The sequence below is a fragment of the Heteronotia binoei genome, chromosome 6, assembly GCF_032191835.1.
Source record: "Heteronotia binoei isolate CCM8104 ecotype False Entrance Well chromosome 6, APGP_CSIRO_Hbin_v1, whole genome shotgun sequence".
Classification (NCBI taxonomy): Eukaryota; Metazoa; Chordata; class Lepidosauria; order Squamata; family Gekkonidae; genus Heteronotia; species Heteronotia binoei.
The window spans coordinates 75,505,253-75,529,644 of record NC_083228.1 but is presented as its reverse complement, the minus strand read 5'-3'; the positions used below and the strand labels follow the sequence as shown (position 1 = coordinate 75,529,644).

The window sequence follows — 24,392 nt, the reverse complement described above, 5'->3', positions numbered from 1 at the left end:
TCACTCTAGAGATAGGTAGACAGTTTCCTTTATATTTGACGCTCGAGCTCATAAAGAAGAAAAGGCTAAGAGGAAGAAATCACCATTGAGTTGGAGTACTAAGGCAACATGGCCGTTTTCTTTGACACCAGAGCAGAAAGTAACTCTTAGAGGTTATCTTCACATAACTCTAATATGTTGTATACATTCTTGTTTGGCATTTTGCTTTGTATACATTCCTGTTCGGCCTTTTGCACATTGCTGTGCTAAAAACTCCTGATTTTCAGTAATCATGTGTAGAGTCATTTCTGTTTCCCAACTGGAAATCTAAAAGCATTTGTGAGTAGCATGACAAACTCCCAAGAGGAGGGTGTGCTACATCAATCCAATATTTATATGGTCAAAGTCCAGATTCTAGACCACAGATGTTTTAACATCCAAGTAAACCCAACCCATTAGTCAGCAGCAATGAATTAATTATCAGGGATAGAACACAACAATTAATGTGCTTGATTTATAATTATATAATGAAGCAATTTGATTACGTTAAAAATAAAGGTGCCTAGATTTGAGAGCTGGAGTATGACAGTACACAATCAACAGATAAGAGTAATGTACCCAAGAGCAAAGTGATATACATTGGGACAAAGTAAAAAAGCCTAACTTTTACACTGAAGTCCTCTGGTGTATATGTTACTACCCACAAGAAAAGATAGGTAGTAAAGGAACACACTGCGGGGACTAGAATATGTCAACACGTCTACTCCTTGGGAATTATCGCGTTATAACATTTGGAGGCGCCTTTGGGGCTCCCTCGCTCCGTGCCAGGCGCTTAAGAAGTGGTGTATGATGGGAGCGGCCTCCCTCCCGTACCTGCCATTCCGGGCGCCGTCTGCCCGGCCCGCCAGCTTACAATACAGCCTGGCGGGGCTACCAAGGGATCCCCACAAGGGCCGGCTGTCCCCGCCGTTGCTCTGGCTGCTGTTGAGGTACTGGGTCATGTCTCCAAACGCTGCGGCACCCCTCGACTGCGTTGGCGAGGTAAATAGTATTCCCCAAGCGTACCGTTCTTCATAGCACAGCACTGCCGGTCAAGGGACAAGACAGGCGGAGCATTCCACAAGCAGAGGCGTGGATTGGTCGAGCTGAGGGAAGGACGAGTTTGCTAATAAGGTTACGTCGATGAATAAGGCGGGACAGGAAACCAAACTCCTCTTCGAGTTGGCTACAACGAATAAACTGTATGTAAATACACTCCGGTGCCTTACGTTACGTAACCCGTCTTTAGTTTTCTCAGGACCACTGGAGAAAGGAAAGATGTTGGTTCTTTGGCGCCTTCGTCTCTGATAGGCTGATAGGAAAGTGTGCTCACGGTCAATCGTCGCCTGCCTGTGGGACGCCAAAGCCTGCTCCATAAAGACTGGCGGGTAGGTGAGGAGATTTAGCGATTGGTCCTTCACTGGTACGGGGTGCTGTCACGCGTCAAGGCAGTTTGTTTGTTTTGCGTAGACACCGCCCCGAATTGTATTTATTTTCATTGATTTATAGGCCGCCCTTTCCCAAAATGGGCTCAGGACGGCTTCCAGCATAGTAGAACAATCAAACCAGTTTAAAACAATTAAAACAGTTAAAAAATTAAATAATTTAGCCATGACTCACATTAGGTGAGGCGGCCTAAGCAGATGGATTAGGCATCTTTGTCCCAACCTAGATGTTCAATCCCAGCTATATTCGTCTCCGTGCAGTGCAATCCATGCAGGGGGCCCATTTAAATGATAGGACGGCCGTCTGCCTCAGCCATAGGCCCGGTGGAACAGCTCCGTCTTACAGGCCCTCCGGAATGGTAGCAAATTCCAGAGGGCCTGAACCTCCATCGGGAGCTGGTTCCACCAGGTCGGGACCAGGGCCGAGAAAGCCCTGGCCCTGGTCGAGACAAGCCAGACGTCCCTTGGGCCATGGATGGTCAGAAGATGCTGACTGGCTGATCATAGCGACCTCTGGGGCTCATATGGGGAGAGACAGTCCCGCAGGTATGCCGGTCCCAGGCCATGTAAGGCTTTGAATGTCAATACTAAAAACTTAAACTGGATCCGGACTGTGCAGCATCGGCCGACTGCTCGCCTGTACAGGTGATTCAGACAGCAGTCATGCTGCCGCATTCTGCACCATCTGGAGCTTCCAGATTAGCCTCAAGGGCAAGCCTGCATAGAGTGAGTTACAGTAGTCTAACCTGGAAGTGACTGTTGCATGGATCACTAGCTAAGTCCTGAGGGGCTGGGCAGGGTGCTAGTTGTTTGGCCTGCCGAAGATGGTAAAAGGCAGATCATGCAACAGCTGTGACCTGGGCCTCCATAGAAAGGGTGGCATCCAGTATCACACCCAAGCTCCTCACCTTCTGGGTTGGTACAAAAGATGCGCCATCCAGGGTGGGACGCTGGATCCCCAATCTTAGTCCCCCCGAGCCAAGTATAGGACCTCCATCTTAATTGGATTAAGCTTCAGCCAGCTCAATTGTAGCCAATCGGCCACTGCTTCCGTGTGAATGTACGATCACATGACATATAAAGATCACATTCTAATAAGCATGGATCTATAGTGCTATTGTGGCGCAAAAACAAGTTTCCGTGGTGTGGATATTTATAAACAATCCTTTTGACTCCACTGTAAACCCAAAAATGTATGCATGTCCAGACTTCACTTTTTTAAAAAAAATCACAGACCCCAGCTCTTCATGGCACTATAAGACCCAAAAACATTAATCCACAGCATGGATCCTTGTGTGATTTTTGCATGGAGTTCAGTTAAGTTTACTGTAAAATCACAGTTGTGTCCACAGACTGAATTAAAAAAAATTCAACGCTCCATATGGCTGGCAGAAGAGCAGATGTTCAAGACAGGGATCCTCATGATTTTTACAGGAAATCCCCAAAAAGTACCGTGAGTCAGATTACACAATAAAAAGTATGAATTCAGTGCTTTTTGCCAATAAAAAAGTAAAGGTAGTCCCTTGTGCAAGCACCAGTCGTTTTCGACTCTGGGGTGACGTTGCTTTCACAACATTTTCATGGCAGACTTTTTAGGGGGTGGTTTGCCATTGCCTTCCCCAGTCATCTACACTTTCCCGCCAGCAAGCTGGGTACTCATTTTACCGACCTTGGAAGGATGGAAGGCTGAGTCAAGCTGGAGCAGGCTACCTGAACCAGCTTCTGCTGGGATCGAACTCAGGTCGTGAGCAGAGTGCAGTACTGCAGCTTTACCACTCTGCGCCATGAGGCTCTTGCCAATAGCAAGAACCAAAATCAGATTCAATAGAGAGCTTCCTGAATTCATAATTTTTATACTGAAGCTCCACAAAGCCACTATTATGTCACTACTTACAGAACCACAAAAAGCACAGGTCCATGGCTGCTGCAAAAATGTGGATCCAAAGTGTGGATCCTTGTGATTTTTACAAGGGATCATCCACAACTCACCATTGTGGCCATGTGCACAGACACAACCAGTCATTGGTCCCGAAAAGGTTGGGAGCCACTGCTCTATATGACAGCCCTTCAATTTCTTGAAGGTAGTGATCATATCATCATCTCCTCTCCTGGGTAAACATACTCAGCTTATTCAGACCCCACCCCTCCTCACCATCTTTGTTGCCCTCCTCTGGACACATTCCAGCTTGTCTATATGCTTCTTAAATTGTGGTGCCCAAAACTGAACACAATACTCTAGGTGAGGTCTAAACAGAGCAGAGTAAAGCAATACTGGGGAGCCAGTTTGGTGTAGTGGTTAAGTGCGCAGACTCTTACCTGGGAGAACTGGGTTTGATTCCCCACTCCTCCACTTGCACCTGTTGGAATGGCCTTGGGTCAGCCATAGCTCTTGTAGGAGTTGTCCTTGAAAGGGCACCTGCTATAAGAGCTCTCTCAGCCCCACCTATCTCACAGGGTGTCTGTTAGAATCATAGAGTTGGAAGGGACCTCTCGGGCCATCTAGTCCAACCCCCTGCAGAATGCAGGAAACTCACAAACACTTTCTCCTAAATTCACAGGATCTTCATTGCTGTCAGATGGCCATCTAGCCTCTGTTTAAAAACTTCCAAGGAAGGAGAGCCCACCACCTCCCGAGGAAGCCTGTTCCACTGAGGAATCGCTCTAACAGTCAGGAAATTTCTTCCTAATGTTGAGCCGGAAACTCTTTTGATTTAATTTCAACCCATTAGTTCAGGTCCTACCTTCTGGGGCCACAGAAAACAATTCCACACCATCCTCTATATGACAGCCCTTCAAGTACTTGAAGATGGTGATCATATCACCTCTCAGTTGCCTCCTCTCCAGGCTAAACATCCCCAGCTCCTTCAACCTTTCCTCATAGGACTTGGTCTCCAGACCCCTCACCATCTTCGTCGCCCTCCATGGACCCGTTCCAGCTTGTCTATATCCTTCTTAAAATGTGGTGCCCAAAACTGAACACAATACTCCAGGTGAGGCCTTACCAGAGCAGAGTAAAGCGATACCATCACATCACGTGATCTGGACACTATACTTCTGATACAGCCCAAAATTGCATTTGCCTTTTCAGCCACCGCATCACACTGTTGACTAATGTTCAGCGTATGATCCACTAAGACCCCTAGATCCTTTTCGCACATACTACTGCTAAGACAAGTCTCCCGCACTCTATAACCATGCATTGGATTTTTCCTACCTAAATGCAGAACTTGTGGGAGGGGAAGGTATAGGAGATTGTGACCGCTCTGAGACTCTGAGGTTCAGAGTATGGGGCAGGATATAAATTCAATATCTTCTCAGGGCCAGATCTGGGGGGGGGGAGGAGGAGAGGGGGGGTGCTTGCCCCAGGCACTGATGGAGGGGTGGTGGTGCCAAATGGGGTTTGGAGTCCATTGTATTCTATGGGACCATAAGATAGAATGGCCCATAAGGGGTCGTCGTTTTTTAATTTTGTCCCCCCTCAAAAAATGTAGATCCAATCTTTCTTCTTCCACCATCTTTTCACGTTATCTGGACACTATAATACAGCCCAAAATTGCATTGGCTTTTTTAGCCACCACGTCACACTGCTGACTCATGTTCAGTGTATGGGCCACTAAGACCCCTTGATCCTTTTTGCACATACTACTGCCAAGACAAGTCTCCCCCATTTTTCCTACCTAAATGCGGAACTTTACATTTATCCCTGTTAAAATTCATTTTATTTTTCTTAACCCAGTTTTCCATCCTGTGAAGACCATCCTGTATCCTGTCTCTGTCTTCTACTGTATTTGCAACCCCTCCCAATTTCATATCATCTGCAAATTTAATAAGCATTCCCTCTATTCATTCATCCAAATCATTTATAAAGATGCTGAACAAAACTGGTCCCTGGACAGAGCCTTGAGGCACTCCACTTGCCACTCATCTCCAAGAAGAGAAACCATTCACAAGCACTCTTTGGGTGCAATATGTCAACAAATTACAGATCTACCTAACAGTCTCTCTCTCTCTCTCTCGGCTTGGCTTCGCGAACGAAGATTTAAGAAGGGTGCAATAGTCCACGTCTGCTGCAGGCTCGCTGGTGGCTGACAAGACCAATGCGGGACAGGCAGGTCCGGTCACAGTGGCTGCAGGGAAAAGTCTGATTTAGGGTTGGTGCTGTAGCAGTGCGATTCTTCCTCAATCTCCTTTTGTCCTCAAGACCAGCTATGCGTGCGTTCTCAAAAGAAGAGACAGCCTGGTGGATGGTGTGCCTCCATGCTTTGCGATCTGAGGCTAGGTCAGACCACTGGTGATGGTTGATGCGACAGGTGCCAAGGGATTTCTTCAAGGAGTCCTTGTACCTCTTCTTTGGTGCCCCTCTATTTCGATGGCCGGTGGAGAGTTCGCCATACAGGGCAATCTTGGGAAGGCGGTGGTTTTCCATCCTAGAAATATGCCCTGCCCAGCGCAGCTGCGTCTTCAACAGCAGTGCCTCGATGCTGGTAACCTCCGCCCGCTTGAGAACATATGAACATATGAAGCTGCCTTATACTGAATCAGACCTTTTTGGTCCATCGAAGTCAGTATTGTCTTCTCAGACTGGCAGCGGCTCTCCAGGGTCTCAAGCTGAGGTTTTTCACACATATTTGCCTGGACCCTTTTTTGGAGATGCCAGGGATTGAACCTGGGACCTTCTGCTTCCCAAGCAGATGCTCTACCACTGAGCCACTGTCCCTCCCATAACTTCAGTGTTGGTCACAAAGTCACTCCAGTGGATGTTGAGGATGGTGCGAAGGCAGCGCTGATGAAAGCGCTCAAGGAGTCGCAGGTGATGACGGTATAAAACCCACGATTCGGAGCCGTAGATGAGGGTTGTCATCACAACCGCTTTGTAAACATTGATCTTTGTGCCTTTTTTCAGATGCTTGTTGCTCCACACTCTTTTGTGCAGTCGGCCAAAGGCACGGTTTGCCTTTGCCAGCCTGTTGTCGATCTCCTTGTCGATCTTAGCATCTGAGGAGATGATGCACCCCAGGTAGCTGAACTGCTGGACTGTCTTCAGAACTGATTCACCCACAGTGATGCAGGGAGGTAATAATCTTCCTGGGGTGCAGGCTGGTGGAGAACTTCTGTCTTCTTCAGACTAACTTCTAGGCCGAATAGCTTGGCAGCCTCTGCAAAGCAGGACGTCATATGCTGCAGAGCTGATACCGAGTGGGAGACGAGTGCAGCATCATCAGCAAACAGTAGCTCTCGGATGAGTTTTTCCATTGTCTTGGAGTGGGCCTTTAGTCGCCTCAGGTTGAACAGGCTGCCATCGGTGTGATAGCGGATGTAGACACCATCGTCATCATCTAGTTCTACTGCGGCTGTTTGAAGCATCATGCTAAAGAAGATCGTAAAGAGAGTTGGCGCGAGAACGCAGCCTTGCTTTACACCTGTGGCTATTGGGAAGGTCTCCGAGAGGTCATTGCAGTGTCTGACTTGGCCTCGTTGGTCTTCGTGTAGCTGGATGATCATGCTGAGGAACCTTGGGGGACATCCTAAACGTTCCAAGATTTGCCACAGGCCTTTCCTGCTAATGGTATCGAAAGCTTTGGTAAGGTCGACAAAAGTCACATACAGAGCCTTGTTTTGTTCCCTGCATTTCTCTTGGAGCTGCCTGAGAACAAATACCATGTCGGTGGTGCTCCTGTTAGCTCTGAAGCCGCACTGGCTCTCTGGGAGGAGTTCTTCTGCAATGGCGGGCACCAGTCTGTTCAGGAGTATTCTGGCAAGGATTTTGCCTGCGATGGAGAGCAGGGTTATCCCCCGGTAGTTGGAGCAGTCTGACTTTTCCCCTTTGTTCTTGTATAGGGTGATGATGATTGCATCGCGAAAGTCCTGTGGTAATTTGCCTTGTTCACAGCAGGTGACAAGTACTTTGTGAAGTGAGCTATGTAGTACTGTGCCCCCATGCTTCCAGATCTCTGGTGGAATTCCATCAACTCCTGCTGCCTTGCCACTTTTCAGTTGCTTGATGGCTTTAACAGTCTCTTCTAGAGTGGGGATCTCATCCAACTCTGTTTTCACTGGTTGAAGTGGGGTGAGGTGAATTGCTGAATCTTGAACTACGCGGTTGGCACTGAAGAGAACCTGAAAATACTCCGACCACCGGTTCAATATGGATGCCTTGTCTGTGAGGAGCACTTGGCCGTCTGCACTACGCAAGGGACTCTGAGTCTGATATGATGGACCATATACTGCCTTTAGGGCTTCGTAGAACTCTCTTAAATCACCAGTGTCTGCACACAGCTGGGTTCTCTCAGCAAGCTTGGTCCACCACTCGTTCTGAATGTCTCGAAGCTTGCGCTGGAGGTTGCTACATACAGCGCGAAAGGTTGCTTTTTTCCCAGGACAGGAGGGCTGAGCAAGATGTGCTTGGTAGGCAGATCTCTTTTTCGCCAGTAAATCTTGGATCTCTTGATTGTTCTCATCAAACCAGTCCTTGTTCTTCCTTGTGGAGAACCCGAGGACTTCTTCAGAGATCTGCAGGATGGTAGTTTTTAGGTGTTCCCAGAGTGCTTCTGGAGAAGGGCCTGTGGGGCAACTGGGGTCCTCAATTCTTGACTGGAGTTTTGCCTGGAAGGCAGCTTTAACTTCGGCTGACTGGAGACTGCCAACCTGAAACTTCCTCCGAGGGATACCTCCTCTCCTGGGTGTGGGTTTAAAGTGAAGACGGAGATTGCAGCGTACAAGACGATGATCCGTATGACATTCTGCACTGGGCATTACTCAGGTGTGTAAGACATCTCGAAGGTCTCTCTGGCGCACCAGAATGTAGTCGATAAGGTGCCAGTGCTTGGACCGTGGGTGCATCCAGGTTGTCTTCAGACTGTTCTTCTGCTGGAAGATAGTGTTGGTGATGGTGAGCTGGTGCTCCATGCAGAATTCTAGCAGGAGGCGCCCGTTGTCATTGCAGTTGCCAATGCCGTGTTTGCCAAGTACTCCTTTCCAGGCTTCCGAGTCTTTACCTACTCTGGCATTGAAGTCGCCAAGGATGATCACCTTGTCCTCTGTAGGGGTCTTCCGTACGAGGTTGTGTAGATCAGCATAGAACTTGTTCTTTTCTGCAGGATCTGCTTGAAGGGTTGGGGCATACACACTGAAGTGGGAGGCGCATGGACATGATGCGATCTGAGTGACCTGTTGGCAGGTTTTCGAGTTTGGAGGCAATGGAGTTCCTGACCATGAAGCCAACGCCAGAAAGGCGGCTCTCAGCCTTTGACTTACCTGACCAGTAGAGGGTATAGCCAGCACCGTGTTCTTGAAGACTACCTTCCTCAGGGAAACGGACCTCACTGAGAGCTGCTATGTCGATATTCAACCTGAGAAGTTCGTGGGCAACTAGAGCAGAGCGTTGTTCAGGGCGACCACTGTCTACTGTGTCAAGCATGGTTCTGATGTTCCAACACGCAAGCTTTAGTCTTTGCACACTTTGTGAGGCAGGTGCATGCCTTTTCTTTGTTGTTATTTTTTGACCACAAGTAAGGATGCCCGTTGACCGCGGCTAGCCAACTGGGGTGGAGGAGACGAGCTTTGTTTAGGCCACCTTTTCTAGGCCCCTCTCCGTGTGGAGCAAGCAGTGCTGTCCCTAGATAAGGCTGTTTGGTCGTTCAGGGTGCTGCCGAAAAATGCTTTCGTCTCCGGGTTAGCATCAGGCGACCAATACCCTGAACCGCCTACATGCAGGATCGGGACTGCAGCTTCCAGTGGCACCTTCCACCTGCCGTTTCGCCCCTTGCCCATCGCTGCAGGACTTGATGCGTTGTGGGTTGTGTATGTGGATATGCCCTTCAGGCCTGCGCAGAGGAATTTTTTAGGTGAAGCCCAGTGTGCGCGGTACTGGCTCCACCCTTTCACCTGGGGGTCATCTGCCATGGCCCAGTAAGCCGGGACGCCGGCAGCGAGTGCTCCAGGTGGTAGGTGTTACATTAACGAGCTCTATCTGCCCGGGTTTGATGTTAGAGTTTTCCTTCTCTTAGGCTGGCAAGGTTGGTGGGCCCAGCCTGCCCATCCGGTTATACCGCCGGACAATTCAGTCGCACCATGATGTAGCAAACTCTGTGAAAAACGGGGGGGACCAGCGAGAAGGTGTTGCTACGGATGCAGTAATGCAGGAGAGGCCATTGCAGTGACCATCTGCCAGGCATAGCCAGACAGTGACCACGCGGCATTCACTACACTGGGAGAGGAGAGGCTATGTATTGCGCATACACTTTTCCTGGGGGGGTAGGATACCCAGAGGGAGCCCACCCCCCACGCCCCCTACCTAACAGTAACAGGATCCAAACCACATTTTACTAACTTATCAACAAGAATATTATCTGGAACCTTATCAAAAGCCTTATTAAAATCAAGATAAACTATGTCTATAGCATTCCCCTCTTCCAGCAAGGTAGTAACTTTTTTTTAAAAAAAAAGAGATAAGGTTAGTCTGTCATGACTTGTTCTCCATTCTGACTCTAAGTGATCACAGCTGTCCTTTCTAAATATTCAAGGATTGACTGATTATTTGTTCTAAAACTTTTAATTTAATTTTTCAATTTATACCCCGCCCTATCCCACAAGTGACCTCAGGGCAGCTTACAACATTAAAACAGTTAAAATGAATCCAGTCAAAATTAAACATCATAGCTTCAGGTATAGACATCAAGCTGATGGGTCAGTAGTTACCTGGATTCTCCTTTTTCCCCTTCTTGAAGATGGGGACAACATTTGGTCACCTCCCATCTTTCAGCACTGTACCTGTTCTCCAAGAATTCTTAAAAATAATGGACAGAGGCTCAGAAATTATGTCCACATGTTCTTTTGTTTTAATCCAAGGGTACTGAAATAGTTGACAGATTTTTTTTCTCCCTCTCCCAAAATACTAGCACTCAAGGGCATCCAATTAAGCTGATGAGCAGTCGGTTCAGGATGGTGAAAAAGAACTACTTTATACAGAGAGTGATTAAAATGTGGAATTCACTGCCAGAGGATGTAGTGATGGCAATAGGAACCCACCACATTCAGATGCAGTAGACTTCTGAATTGCAGAGCCAGGAGGCAACCTCAGGGGAATGCCTTGGTGTCTCTTGTCTATCATCGAGAGGAACTGGTTCGCCACTGTATTAGACAAGATACTGGACTAGATGGACTATTGGTCTGCTCCAGCAGGGCTCTTCTTGTGTGGTTTCTCTTTCTTCTGGTAAATTTCCCCCATTCCCCACTGATTGCTTAGTCGAAACTCTCTATGTAATCAGCCCCTCCCCCTTCCAGCCAGCATGGCAAGATAAGGTGAAACAACCCTGAAACAGCCAGAGGAGGATAGATCCTGTGAGCCTGACCAAAGGATAACAAAGATGTCAACCAGGAACATCTGGTACCAAGTAAGAACTGCACACACCCACATTGTGGCGATGAATACGGATGGATTTTAAGGAGATGATGAAAGACCAGAGAAGGGGCAGGGATACTGTTCCACCTTCCATCATCATCAGAGATCTGCTTATCCAATTTGTGCAGCAGCCTTGAGTACCCCATCAGGTCTGGCAAGCCTAACTCTAGGTGAGCATGAAGTATGACTCATACTAGTTTAAGATTTATAAATGGCCTCAATAAAGCTTTATTTCATTTAAAGGATTGCCTGGGACACTCCATCTGTCCACTGGAAGATACAAGGCCCACAGGCCCAGAGTTCTGCCATGAGGTATGAGGTTAACAGGCCACATGTACATTTTGTACCAGACAATGGGATTTCAGCAAGTTTCTTAAGGCTACATCCATTGTGAGCCGCTATGCCCTGTCCTATAGGAGGGGTGGGCTAAAAATAGAATAAAATAAATAAATACATGTTATTTCAGGCTGTTGTATTCACCTTGGTTGTACCAGGTTGTATCTCATGGAGCTAATGTAGAAGCATAGCCTGGCATTGTGGTGATATTATTATTTTCATATCCCAGAAAACAACTCTGAATTTTCTCCTAAGAAGTGTTGAGATTTGACTGTCCTGATTGGAATGAGACGGACTTTCGGTAGTGCCTCTTCAACAAAGACATAGGAGACAAGGTGATTTAGTCAACAATACCATCAGAGGCTAAGCATCCTGGGTCCATGCTTATACTTATAAAATCAGTGAAGATATCACATCATTTCAAATTTTGTACAAGCTTTTTAAAGGTTTGGACTGCACAAGCAATTTATAGGAAGAATGGAAGAAGAGCAGAAAGGAAGACCCTCTTCATGTAAAATTTGGGGAACTTTGTGGAAATTGATGAACTCATGTATAGACTGTATGACTGTCTTTTGAATTGTAATTTTGTATGAAGACTGATATTAATAGAGTTGCATTTGTATTCTTTGGCTTAGTTACTCTTGTTCATGGCTATTGTTTGTCAATCCCCAATTGGAGGCAGGGGATGTCCTGGTTTGGAGGCCCTCCCCCAGCTTTAGGGTTATCAGGAAGCCAGGAGGGTGTGAATGTCCATAGGGCACTCCATTATACTCTGTGGAGACTGGTTCCTATAGGGGATAATGGAGAATCAATCTGTAGGTGTCTGGGGCTCAAGGGGGATTTTTTTGAGGTAGAGGCACCAAATTTTCATCATAGCATCTGGTGCCTCTCCCTAAACACCTCCCCCCCACTTTCAAAAAAAATTGGACCAGAGGTCCAATTCTATGAGTCCAAAAAGAAAGTGCTCCCATCCTCCAATATTTAAAAGAAACATGGTCACTTTAAATGTGATGGCCAGACCTTCCTTTGGAGTTTAATCGTGTTTGTCACAACCTTGCTCCTGGCACTGCCCCCAAAGTCTCCTGGCTCCACCCCCAAAGTTCCCAGATATTTCCTGAGTCAGACATGGCAACCCTATTTTAAATAGGCATCTTTCAGCCATTTAATACCAGTAGATTGAACTCTTGGTAAAACCAGATCTCTAGCATTCTGTGTCTTGATTTGTTGCTCTGTAACTGCGTATGATTCCAACCAGAAAGTAAAGGGACCACTTCTTGCGGTGTGGGTGAGTCTTCAGACTGGTCAGGTAAAGGTAGGTAACTCAATCCATCTACATTTGCTGTCATCAGGATGAAAGCCCATTTCTGCAGTCTAGAAGACACCTGTGGCAGATTCTTCATCTGCTCACCTTAAAATAAGAAACACCTGCCTACCTGGTCTTATACTATAATCCTGAAACTACTTACATTATCATGTTCTCACCATTATCACTATAGCTAAGAAAGCATAAGTTATTTAAGAACTGTAGGTCATATCAAGCTAGTCTTTCATTATTTACACAATGACAATGCTGTGTTCCCCAAATAAGATAACTGTTTTTCCTATGAAACTAAACCCTGCTTATAGTTAAAATGAACATACCCCAGGATGAAACAAATAAAACCTTTCATTCACTCTAACATCTGACTACCTGTCAATGCGTAAACAAATCAGAAGTGGTAAGCTCATAGGCTTTCACCCCTTAAAATTGCAAACCTCCAGGTGGTGGCTGGAGATCTCCTGCTATCACAACTTGTTTCCAGGTGACAAAGATCAGTTTGCCTGGAGAAAATGGCCACTTTATATTGTGAACTCTATGGCACTGAAGTCCTTCCCCAAACCCCACCTTCCTCAGGCTCCCCACTGGCACCTTTATATCTGAAGAACTGTGCTTGCCCACAAAACTTCATATCTTGAATAACACTTTCTTGGTCACATGCTACTAGAGTCTAACTTTGTTCAATACTGGAAAAAGCCCACCTTTTCTGAGGGACATTTGTTGACTCAAGCCTCTTTCTAGAGCCCGTTGTATTTCTCCCAAATCAGGCCTAGTTAGAACATAAATATCAACAGTGATGATTGTATGTATACAGTTTTTGGAAATGTGAAAGCAGTTATGCTTATTCTCAAAATATGATTTATTTACCTGTACATCTACTTTGTTTCATTAAATTTCCCTGAATAGATTGTTTTATGATCACTAGATGTACAGTTCACTTGCATGAACACAAAATGTTCAACCCCTTGATTTGGCCACTAGAGAGTGGTATAAAGTTAAGAATACACATAGTTGTCTCCCCCCCCCCCCCCCGCCTTAGTTCTGCTATTGCAGTAGTTCTAATTGACAGCAATATCTTGATAAAGTATTGGTAGTTCCTCTATAAAATATTGGAAGCAACATACAATAAAATCTAAATACAAAATTTCTGTTACCAATTAGAAATTTAAGTAGCAGTTTAGAAGCTAAAGTGATAAAATAGCAATTGAAAAATAATTTTAAAGTCTGCCTCATTTTTTTTTAAATGCTATATCTGGCTGTTGGAAAAGATGCAGGTATGGAGCTGGTGCATCTTTGAACTGGCGCATCCCATAGAGTGCCACAACCATGTTAACTATGCACTGTGCTGACTTCTTATTCCAGGTAAAGGAAAATATATGGAAGAACTACACTGGAAAGACCATTTTCTGAAATCATAAATGTAGCTGTGCCCTCTATTTCTCATCAAAGTGGTGAAATTAACTAAACAAGAAGCAGCTTATGATCACTTGTAGTAAACGTCTCTCAAGGATTTTTAAAAATTGTATGTTGTAATCTACCCTGAGCATTCATGAGGTTGGGTGGAATATAAATTTACTAAAATAAAATAAAATATTGAATGTACTGGAAGAAGTACATCATATTACAAGAAAAATAGATTTAAAAATAGGGATATTCTTGAAACCAGTTTAAGGGAGCTGTGGGGAGTGAGAACACAAATGTACTGTTTGAGCGTTTCCACTTGTAAACCAGTGGAACTCAAGTCTGAATTTGTTGCTGGGCTTACACACAGGGCTCATTCTTCATTCCCCCCCCCCTTCCCTTCTTGTAGTTAGGAACTAATGCCTGATACCCATGTTGCATAGCAAAGAAATTTGCAGCAACACTACATCTGCATTGCAGTTTTTTGCACACTTTCATTCCTCAACCACCTAAAGCTGCCACTATCACCTTACACGCAACCAGATAAATATTGGTTAAAAGTGATGTTTGAATATTGCTGTGTTCTCCATGAGCTCAACATCCCTTTTCAATTTTAGAAGTTTTAACAACGGAGTGTGGCCCTTTTCACATTTATGTTCTAAACCAGATGTTCTTCATTGTTGGCCTGATTTCGAGTAAAGCGATACAGGGACAGGGGTTTCATATAGCAAATTTCCTTCTGTTAATGAGCCGTCTCTGAAGCACTATAGTCATTTCAGTGCTGCTTCCCCCCCCCCCCCACATACACCCTTTTTCACTACATGATCTTCCTTGGATGTTTTTTTTTAATGTTCTAAGGTGGGTACTATAGTGCTAAACCACTATAGCACTGAAGTGTTATAGCAGCACCTTTGAGATGACTCAGAGTCAATGAATTTCTATGGTGCTGCTATAGTGTCCATCTTAAAATGGGGTTTTAAAGTCTGTGGAAGATTGCACAGGGAAAAAGCAACATTGTAGGAAGTGCTATGGACATTTTAAACAGCACACTACAGAGATTCAGAAATCCAATTAAGGGGTTGAAAAAAAAAAAAAAAATCATTCCCTAAAAGCAGCTGGGAATTGAGAGCTGATTGTAGCTCCTGACAGTGCATGTCCATTATGTATGTGAGGTTACAAAAATACATGTAATGACTGAAACAGACACAGATTTAGCAAATACACAATAAGGATTTGTAGATTTTATACATATTTAGAACATGCCTCTTGTCAAACCCTCAAGGCAGCATCAACATTTCTGAAACCATACTACAGTTAAATAATATACATCCATTCAAATTGTGTAATGCATGACACAGTTTTCAGAAGAAGGCTGCTTGGTATCCTAATGGCTGACATTTCCTGTATGAGGAGCTTTGAAGTCAGGGAACAGTGGCTGAAGACTGAGGGAAAATTGGCAGATGTTACTGGCACCCTTGAGGAAGTGATTCAGAAGTTTAATGGAGCAGCATTGGTTTCTGAACAATGTGGTGGACTGAGGCAAAGATAGACTTTGGCTGGACTGTGAATGATTCTATAAATAATACCTGGAAAATTACTGTTTGAATGAAATGACATTTTGTGATTCTTTCTGACCTCTTCATTGGCCTAATTACTTCTGAAAAATGATCTGATATGTGCTATTAAAAATAAAAGCCTTCTCCAGGTGATATTAGAGACCTTTTTCCCCCCTTTCCGCTGAAATGTGGCCACATATTGAATCTCTCTGTCCTTACAGCTGATTCTTACTTCAATCTTCTTGAGTTTGATTCATAAATATGCTTCCTAATCCTGCAGATGGCTCAAAATGTTCATCGGATGAGCATTATAGAAAATATTGTTTTGTCTTGGACAAGACTATTAAAAAATGTGTGTATAAATCCATCCTGTCAGGACTGTGGTGATCATTCACTGGAGGGATCTGTGATCTTACATCTTGCTGGGTTGGGCCTTTTCCAGCAAGGTGGTCTGTCCAAAAAAGCAAGTTGAAACATCGGTGGGGATTCCCAGTCTTGTTGAAGCTATGGGTACTTCCTGAATGTTGAGATCAAAAGATAGGTCCCATAGCCAGGGCTGGGTCCAGTCACAAAATGCAAGCCAAGCATCCTTTTTTGAAAAAGACTACTGAGAATGGCTGTTAATGATAGGACATTTTGGAAAAGCATTAATTCATAAAGGCCAGCATATGGAAGCGACTTGACAGCATTTAACACAAATGCATAGCTATTTTCAAATTGATGATTCCTGTAGACATAAAAGTCATGTTTCCAAGGCTCTTCTGAACTACTTCCTATTAAGTGAAGTGGAGGAAAGTGAGACTGGCAGTTTGCTTTGCAGAAGAGATATTCCACAGCAAAAGCAAGTACCTGGAAACATATTGGCAGATGTCACAATACCTGTGAGCACTATGCTGGTGATCACTGATGCACACTTTTAAGGCAAGCCAAGGTAAATTCCAGGAAGGCAGATGAGACAAATGCAAGGAGAGAATCTCATAGCAGGATTAGAAACAATAAGGGATACAAACAGTACTTGCAGAGACAGGGCATGGCCGCAGGCAGGGCTAAGAAAATTGTGTATAATAGGACAATTTTTCTCAAATGTTTTGAAGAAAGGATCACTTCTAAATTTTTCTTTTTAGAACTGACTTGTAAAATAATTCCATATTACTGTTATTCTCCCTGAGATGCATCTAACATTTAACATGGAACAAACCTATATTTTTCATTTTAATATCTGGAAATATTAGCTTCACCAACTTTGTCTGTGGATCTGGCAGCAATGAAGCTAGCAGGGGTGCTATTGTTGTTATGTCAACTAAGCGCTTTGCTCAGTCCTGGGAGACCGACATATGTTGCAGGAGTCTGTGAGTTCAGTTGAGTCAGGGTGGAATGTTCATCCCTATCCAACTCAAGGTAATGGGGAACCCATGAGCACCTTGTAGGCTACAGGTTTTGGACACTCCCCAGCCCCTGAATGAGGGAAAAAAGAAAGAGCAAAATCCTGTAACCCATTAGTGGTTAAAGTAATTGCCCACTATCCACGTATTCTTCTAAAAGGTTTAACTCCTTGTCATAGTTCCAGTTCTTTTCATTGGTATGGAAACTTTGTTAGTTTATAGCAGGTAACCCTTGTACTGTAACCCTTTCAGATGTGAACCAATCTGAACCAGATGTGAACCAATATATTATTATTATTATTAGCTATATATTATATAGCTACTGTTTCACTTGACTTGAAAGTGTAGCTCATGACAATGTGCAATCTGCTTTTCTCATTCACTTCCCCCTTTTACCATTATCCCAATAGTCATGGAAAGTTACACATGTACTTCTCTCATCATTATTCAGCCTATCTTTTCATTTTTTGGAGGGTGAAGGGAGATGGCTGAGCTTTCCATGCAGTAAGGTGAGAGTAATTTTTCCCTAAACATAAACTGTGTGTTGTGAAAATTAATACTGGTGTGCGGTACCACGTTTCTGGAGCTTGGGAAAAATCTTCCTCTTACCTGGAGCATTGGTAAGAACTCCATGAAGGAAAAGAAATGTGCAGGTGATGTTTTCTATTAAGAAAAATATTGTCCACTGCATAAGAACTAGATCAGGGGTGGCCAAACTTGCTTAATGCAAGAGTCACATAGAATAAACATCAGATGTTTGCGAGCCACAAGACATGAACAAATATTACACATACATCTTTATTAAAACTCTTAAAATTTTATTTGCACAGAAAGATAAAATACATATGCATGCACTTTACAGCACAGCCATGCTAGAAGGAGACTTTTTAAAAAACAAAAACGAGGAATAACAGTTCCCTTAAGACCAGCATAGGGAAAGGTTAGGGAATCTTTTTTGGCACCAGCGGGAAAGGAAAACACACGTACCTTATAAATCGCTGGCTCCTGTTTGCATCCTTATGCATTTCTCTTTGCCTTGACACCAAGGTTAGTAAATGAAACTACAAGAGCTATGAAACTAAGGGGAACCCTGCACAACTTCCTTTAATTCCATCCCTCCTTCCAGTGGCTCTCTCAACTCTTGGGCTCTCTCTCCCCCCTCTAGGTCTCTGGGTGACCACTGTGGTGAAGGAGAAGAGCTTGCAAGCCTATTTTCCCCTCCTTCCCCACTTCACACATGGCAGAAAAAGTTACCTACCGATGGGTCAGCACTCAGAGGCTGACTGAGGGGTTCTGATGATGAGCACACTTACTTGAGAGTGAGCCTGCATTAAGTTTCTCCTTGACCTCTGGGAGATGCACAATATGTGTGAAAGAACCACATGTGGCTCCCAAGCCATAGTTTGGCCACACCTGAACTAGATGTTGCCCCAAAGAGAGCTAATGCTGATATAGAATTTTCAGAACTCTGTGAGCACCTAAAGCTTAACAGAAAGTGAAAATACATAGACTGGAAAATGATGACTCAATGACACTGAAGCTGGGCTGAGTTGCAAAGGCAAAGAATCAGAAAAGCTATATGGGACCCAGGTGGCTTTGGACTCCCCAAGATCAGGAGCAGTCTTAGTCATGGGGCAGCTCCTCCAGGCTATGCATGGGAGTGAACTAGGGTTGCCAGGTTCCTTTTGGCAGCCTTTGGGAGGACTTACCAGGAGCAAGAGGGAGGCTCAGACTACATCACCAGCAACATTGTGACATCACTTCCAGCATGGAGTGGTGTCATCACGCTTCTTCAGATGAGACCAAAGAGCCTAGGTAATCTTTGGTCTCATACTCATAAGAACGTAAGAGAAGCCATGTTAGATCAGGCCAACAGCCCATCCAGTCCAACACTCTGTATCACACAGTGGCCAATATATACACATACACACACACACACACACACACACACTGTGGCTAATAGCCACTGATGGACCTCTGCTCCATATTTTTATCCAATCCCCTCTTGAAGCTGGCTATGCTTGTAGCCGCCTCCTGTGGCAGTGAATTCCACATGTTAGTCACCCTTTGGGTGAAGTACTTCCTTTTATCCATTTAACCTGACTGCTCAGAAATTTCATTGATTTTATCCAATCCCCTCTTGAAGCTGGCTATGCTTGTAGCCGCCTCCTGTGGCAGTGAATTCCACATGTTAGTCACCCTTTGGGTGAAGAAGTACTTCCTTTTATCCATTTAACCTGACTGCTCAGAAATTTCATTGATTTTATCCAATCCCCTCTTGAAGCTGGCTATGCTTGTAGCCGCCTCCTGTGGCAGTGAATTCCACATGTTAGTCACCCTTTGGGTGAAGAAGTACTTCCTTTTATCCATTTAACCTGACTGCTCAGAAATTTCATTGAATGCCCGTGAGTTCTTGTATTGTGAGAAAGGGAGAAAAGTACTTCTCTACTTTCTCCATCCCATGCATAATCTTGTAAACCTCTATCATGTCACCTCGCAGTCGACGTTTCTCCAAGCTAAAGAGCCCCAAGTTTTTTAACCTTTTTTCATAGGGAAAGTGTTCCAGACCTTTAATCATTCTAGCTGCCCTTTTCTGGACTTTTCCCAATGCTATAATATCTTTTTTGAGGTGCGGTGACCAGAATTGCACACAGTATTCCAAATGAGACCGCACCATCGATTTATACAGGGGCATTATGATAATGGCTGATTTGTTTTCAATTCCCTTCCTAATAATTCCCAGCATGGCATTGGCCTTTTTTATTGCAATCTCACACTGTCTTGACATTTTCAGTGAGTTATCTACCACGACCCCAAGATCTCTCTCTTGGTCAGTCTCTGCCAGTCTCTCTTTCCATACATAACCACTTTCATGGAAAACCAGTTTGTGGCCCTGTCTTAGGGTCTAGCAACACTTTGCAAAGTTTATGGTTCATCTACCATGTGAACTTTCACTCAGATATGAGTTAGAAGTTCCCCACTAGAAACCTAGCGCCAAAATGCATGCTTGGCTTGCTTCAGTTCAGAACTACAGCACTTCTGATAAACGCTGGAAATAATGTTGCTACATTGCAGGCAATGTAGCCTCTGCTTGGGTCCTCAGAATCAGTAGAACTCAAGAGGACTTTGTGGTTTATTGGTATCCTACTAGCAATGTTCTGCTGAAATACAAAAAGACCAGAAAACCACTTAACATTTTAGTGATTATATGCACAAAAGTCAGAGATCTTCCTTCCTTCCTTCCTTCCTTCCTTCCTTCCTTCCTTCCTTCCTTCCTTCCTTCCTTCCTTCCTTCCTTCCTTCCTTCCTTCCTTCCTTCCTTCCTCCCTCCCTCCCTCCTTCTTTCTGTTAATAGGGAAGCCTTACTATAAATGCAAACAAGGTAGCTGACAGTTGAAAATAAACTTTTGCATCAACCCATTTCCGCAAGCTCAGAAAACAAATAGCAAAACCCTAAATTGTGGATAATGCAAGTGTTACCATCCACGGCCAATTTTCATGTTCCATTTTGCTGTTCCTTGTAATTATCCCAGTTTCATAATGCTATCATCAAATAGGATCAATCACAGTCTTTATTATAAAAGCAATTTTATGCTGTAATCATCTTATTTTCTGTTCTGTTTTAGACAGCTGCTTGCACTTTGAAAGAATTTTGCAAAGTTTTGCACCTTCAGTGACTACACTACTGGAGTGGAGTTAGTCAATCTCCTTACATTTTCAGGAAAATAAAACACAGGACAAGGTGCTATGTCCCATCTGAAACCCTTTTGCTGAAGACCTGTGTGCATTACTTTTTCCTCTGATGATGTCTTGTAGAACGATTTATTTGTAGTTCCTCCCAGAACAATTACCTAAAACGTAATTCAGGCTTGTGGTTTCCTTTCTACCAGACAGGGTTTTTTACAGTACACGGTGATCAGTACTCTCAAGAATTACCAGTCTACTGATATGGGGGTGGTACAGCAGGAGCCAGGACTTAAGAATCTTCATTTTCAAGCCAAACTACACATTAGGTGGAGTTCTGTATAACTTCTGTCTGCTTGTTTTTTAAAAAATGAACAGCAGTTTCTGGAGGTCACAGCTAGAAATACAGGAATGGCAAATTGGGGGTGTTTAGCTATTACCCCCCCTCACAAAGTTGTCCCCCTCAAGCTACCTTACTCTCTGTGAGGAAAAGATATTGGGACCCGCATCTTGGGAATAAAAATAGGTAGGTCAGTAAAATATGTCTGGGGAAAGTTGTATGAAACTTCATGTCCTGGAGTTCCATCTAGTTCACATGTTCCCAAGCATGGCAACCTCAACACCTTTTCTGGTGGCCAACAAGTGTTTTTAGAATGTGGGTGGCACTAGGTGGGGTTTTGTTCAGCAGTGCTTTTGATTAGCCATTGCTGATCTGATTGGCTCAGCATATTTTTAAAAATCATTGTTTTTAGCAACAACTGCCACCAGATGATCTTCACTATACAGTATCACTGAAGGAAATTATTTTCAAAACAATAATTTCATTCTTAAAGGCATCCTATTAAGCAAAACTTCTGCCTGAGATGTCTGTGTTACTATTAGAGCTATGCATAAGCCCATTTCCTGACACTTTTGTGGTAGGCTCCACCTCCTGTGGAAGCCATTTTGTGGCTGCATCTACCACCCAGTGTCAGAATTCCAAAAGTGTCCACATGCTGGAAAGCGTTGGGAACCTTGACATTCAGTTATCAACAGGGGCTAGTTGATGCCTCTGGATACTCACAAAGTGATGGAGGTGACTCAAATTTTGCAAAGACAAAAAAACATATTTCAACTGCCTGATGCCCCAGTTGTATATAATGTATTATAAGGGGACCCTCAATAAATTTATTTTTGGTCAGTGATTTATGTTTTAAGATGTGCCTGGATTACCTGGGACCTGTGTTAGTTCTATGTTCGAGTTCAAGTCTGGCAAGTTGCAGCGGAAATTCTTCTATGTTTGGGAACCCTGATGGGTCATATCTCTTAACAGATACTGAAGTTGTTATTCACAAAATCTACATACATTGACTCACTGTGGTCTTTGTTTTCTTGAATTTACTTTTGTATCTATCTGGGTGATATACATGTAGATGCCCCATATTGGTTATCCTTTTTTTGTTGTTGTTGTTCTGTGATTGGTTGTGTTTGACTCATTGGTATTTATATATATGAAATTGGTTATAATATCAATAATTCAAAAGAAACAAGTAATTGAGTATTAGTCATTGTGCACATTTACTCTATATAAAAAGACAATAATAGTTTGCTTAAAAAGTTTTATGTATAGCATTTTGCTTTGGCTATATTACATCTGTTTTGCTGTATTCCTTATGGATTGCATTGTGCTAAATTGCTTAGCATCAAACCACTGCTTAAGGCAGCTGTGTCATCGTGTATATTAGCTGGGCTAGCTATGGATAAAATAAATTTACAATAAAGAATTCACAAAATCTTCATGCTATTTCTGTTCAACTCAGATTGAAGACTTTTATGCAGAGCGGTAAGTACCATTGCACAAGGTACTACAATAACTACCCTGTCTACTTAAGATTTACCCATGAAGTCTTGAGAATTGATTTTGTGTATATTCTGTTCTGATACAGAGTGATGAGGAACTGTCAAACATGTCTTCCTCATAAACCAAACAAAGCACACCACAAAACAGTGGAGAAATTGAACACTTCTCCTTTTTAAAAAAAAATTAAGTGGGGGAATGTAACATCTGAAACTAGGAAAACCCCTATTCTTCCCCTTGTCTCCAGTATACAGCAATATACTGTTTAGAAAATGTACGTACAATAACTTGTGATTTTCTGTAACTTCCAGTAAAAACTGTTGCAGTCCATCAAGGGAAACCCTTTTGTGGAAAAGTCAGTAATCCTAGTAGCTATGCAAATGTTACAGTACAGATGGTGATATTTTGAATAGGTCAATAAAGTGTCTGGGTTGAAGCAATAACAGTAATTATGGATAAACTAGTCAAGGGTGTACGACTTCAGATATTTAAAATACAATTTATTACAGTTTATTTAGAAGCAAACACCACAGATGAGAAGGATTGCCATCAAGTAAGGTTGCAAAAATTCAGTGGGGAAAGCTTTTTTCCTACCTCTTCTTTCTGTGCTTTCAAAAAATATCATCTGATTATCTTGTGTAGGTCTCTATTCTGGTGAAAGCATGACCAGTAATGCAGGAATAAATACTAACTACAACAGGGCCTAACTACAACATATACCTTTGGGTATATGTACATTTAGGAAGTCCCGTGGCACAGAGTGGTAAAGCTGCAGGACTGCAGTCCGAGCTGAAAGGGCAGAGGTTGGAAATGGAGATGACAGGCACACTGTTTCCCTCCCCAGTAGAATATTGCCAGACCATGACAGTTATTGGGGTCAGCTGAAGGAGAATCCCTTCTTGTGTTGATCCTCTCATCTAGTATTGTATTCCTCATGTCTTTAGGCTGGCTCTGTGCTTCTTCCTCACATGGTTTCCAGGAAATCTCTGGTTTCCCTTGTTTAAGAGAAGGTTGGCTACCTTACTTCCTGAGTAAAGGCTGTTCAAATTCTCAGTGACAGACAGGGGAAGGAAAGATATGTCTCCCTTAATGTTCAGAAGTCTACATAGTAGTATGTCCTGGAACTGGCTTCTGGTGGTAATAATTTGTTGCTGCAAATGTTCTGGAAGGTGAAAGTGTTAGGAAAGATTTAAGTTTATAATCTATGCAAAGGATTGCATGGAATGTTTTTATTATTGGAATAAGCCTAAGGGATCTTTGGTCTCATACTCTCTTTCCTTACATAGCCACTTTCATGGAAAACCAGTTTGTAACCCGGTCTGAGGGTCTAGCAACACTTTGCAAAGTTCATGGTTCATCCACCATGTGGACTTTCAATTAGTTATGCATTCTAGTTCCCCACTAGAAACCTAACCGCGACATGCATTCTTGGCTTCAGATAAGAACTACGGCACATAGGGAATAGGAGGTTATGCCTTACTTCCATACCATCTTCTGACTTGAAATTGCCTAGCAAATACTAGTTCTATTGAGGAAACTTGTCTGAAGCCCCTGTCTGTAAGTACAAAGCCCCCAACAAGGCAAATGGCTCCTCCTGGGGCTATTTCAGGTCAGAAAAATGGCACAATGGACAAGGCTTAAGTATCTTCTCCCCATATATCAATGTGCTGACCAAAGTAAAGCCCATGTGTGCCTGGGAACAGAGTTCCCAGCAGAAAACTTGCAACTCATTTCTAATGTAAAGTTCTCATGGCAGACCAAGACACAAACCAAGAACTTCACAAAATATAGTTAAGGCCCCTAAATTACACACCGTGGTTTTTGTTCTTTCCTCCAAACTAGGATTCCAAATTGGTTTAATTGTAGCTTGTAAAGAAGGGGAAAAAATACACAGTAGTATGATTCCAGCATGGCCACAATACAGTTGCCAACATCCAGGTGAAGCTTGGAGATCTCCCATAATTACAAGTGATTTCTTGACAACAGAGATAATTTCCCTTGAGAGAAATGGCTGC

At 43.6% G+C, this 24,392-nt stretch overlaps 1 protein-coding gene and 1 long non-coding RNA gene across 2 annotated transcripts in view; one reads left to right on the top strand and one right to left on the bottom strand.

The window, feature by feature from the left end:
* SLF2 (SMC5-SMC6 complex localization factor 2) overlaps positions 1–1,370 on the bottom strand; it is a 58,399-nt gene extending 57,029 nt beyond the window's left edge. The window contains exon 1 of the mRNA XM_060241778.1: positions 853–1,370. Within this exon, the coding sequence (XP_060097761.1) occupies positions 853–980 (128 nt within the window). The 5' untranslated portion in view covers positions 981–1,370. The remainder of the gene's footprint in view (positions 1–852) is intronic.
* On the top strand, positions 856–11,837 carry LOC132573869 (uncharacterized). Its single transcript, XR_009555575.1, has 3 exons — positions 856–1,406; positions 11,107–11,175; positions 11,429–11,837. It is a non-coding gene; the product is annotated as an uncharacterized LOC132573869 (long non-coding RNA).
* The last annotated feature ends 12,555 nt before the right edge of the window (positions 11,838–24,392 follow it).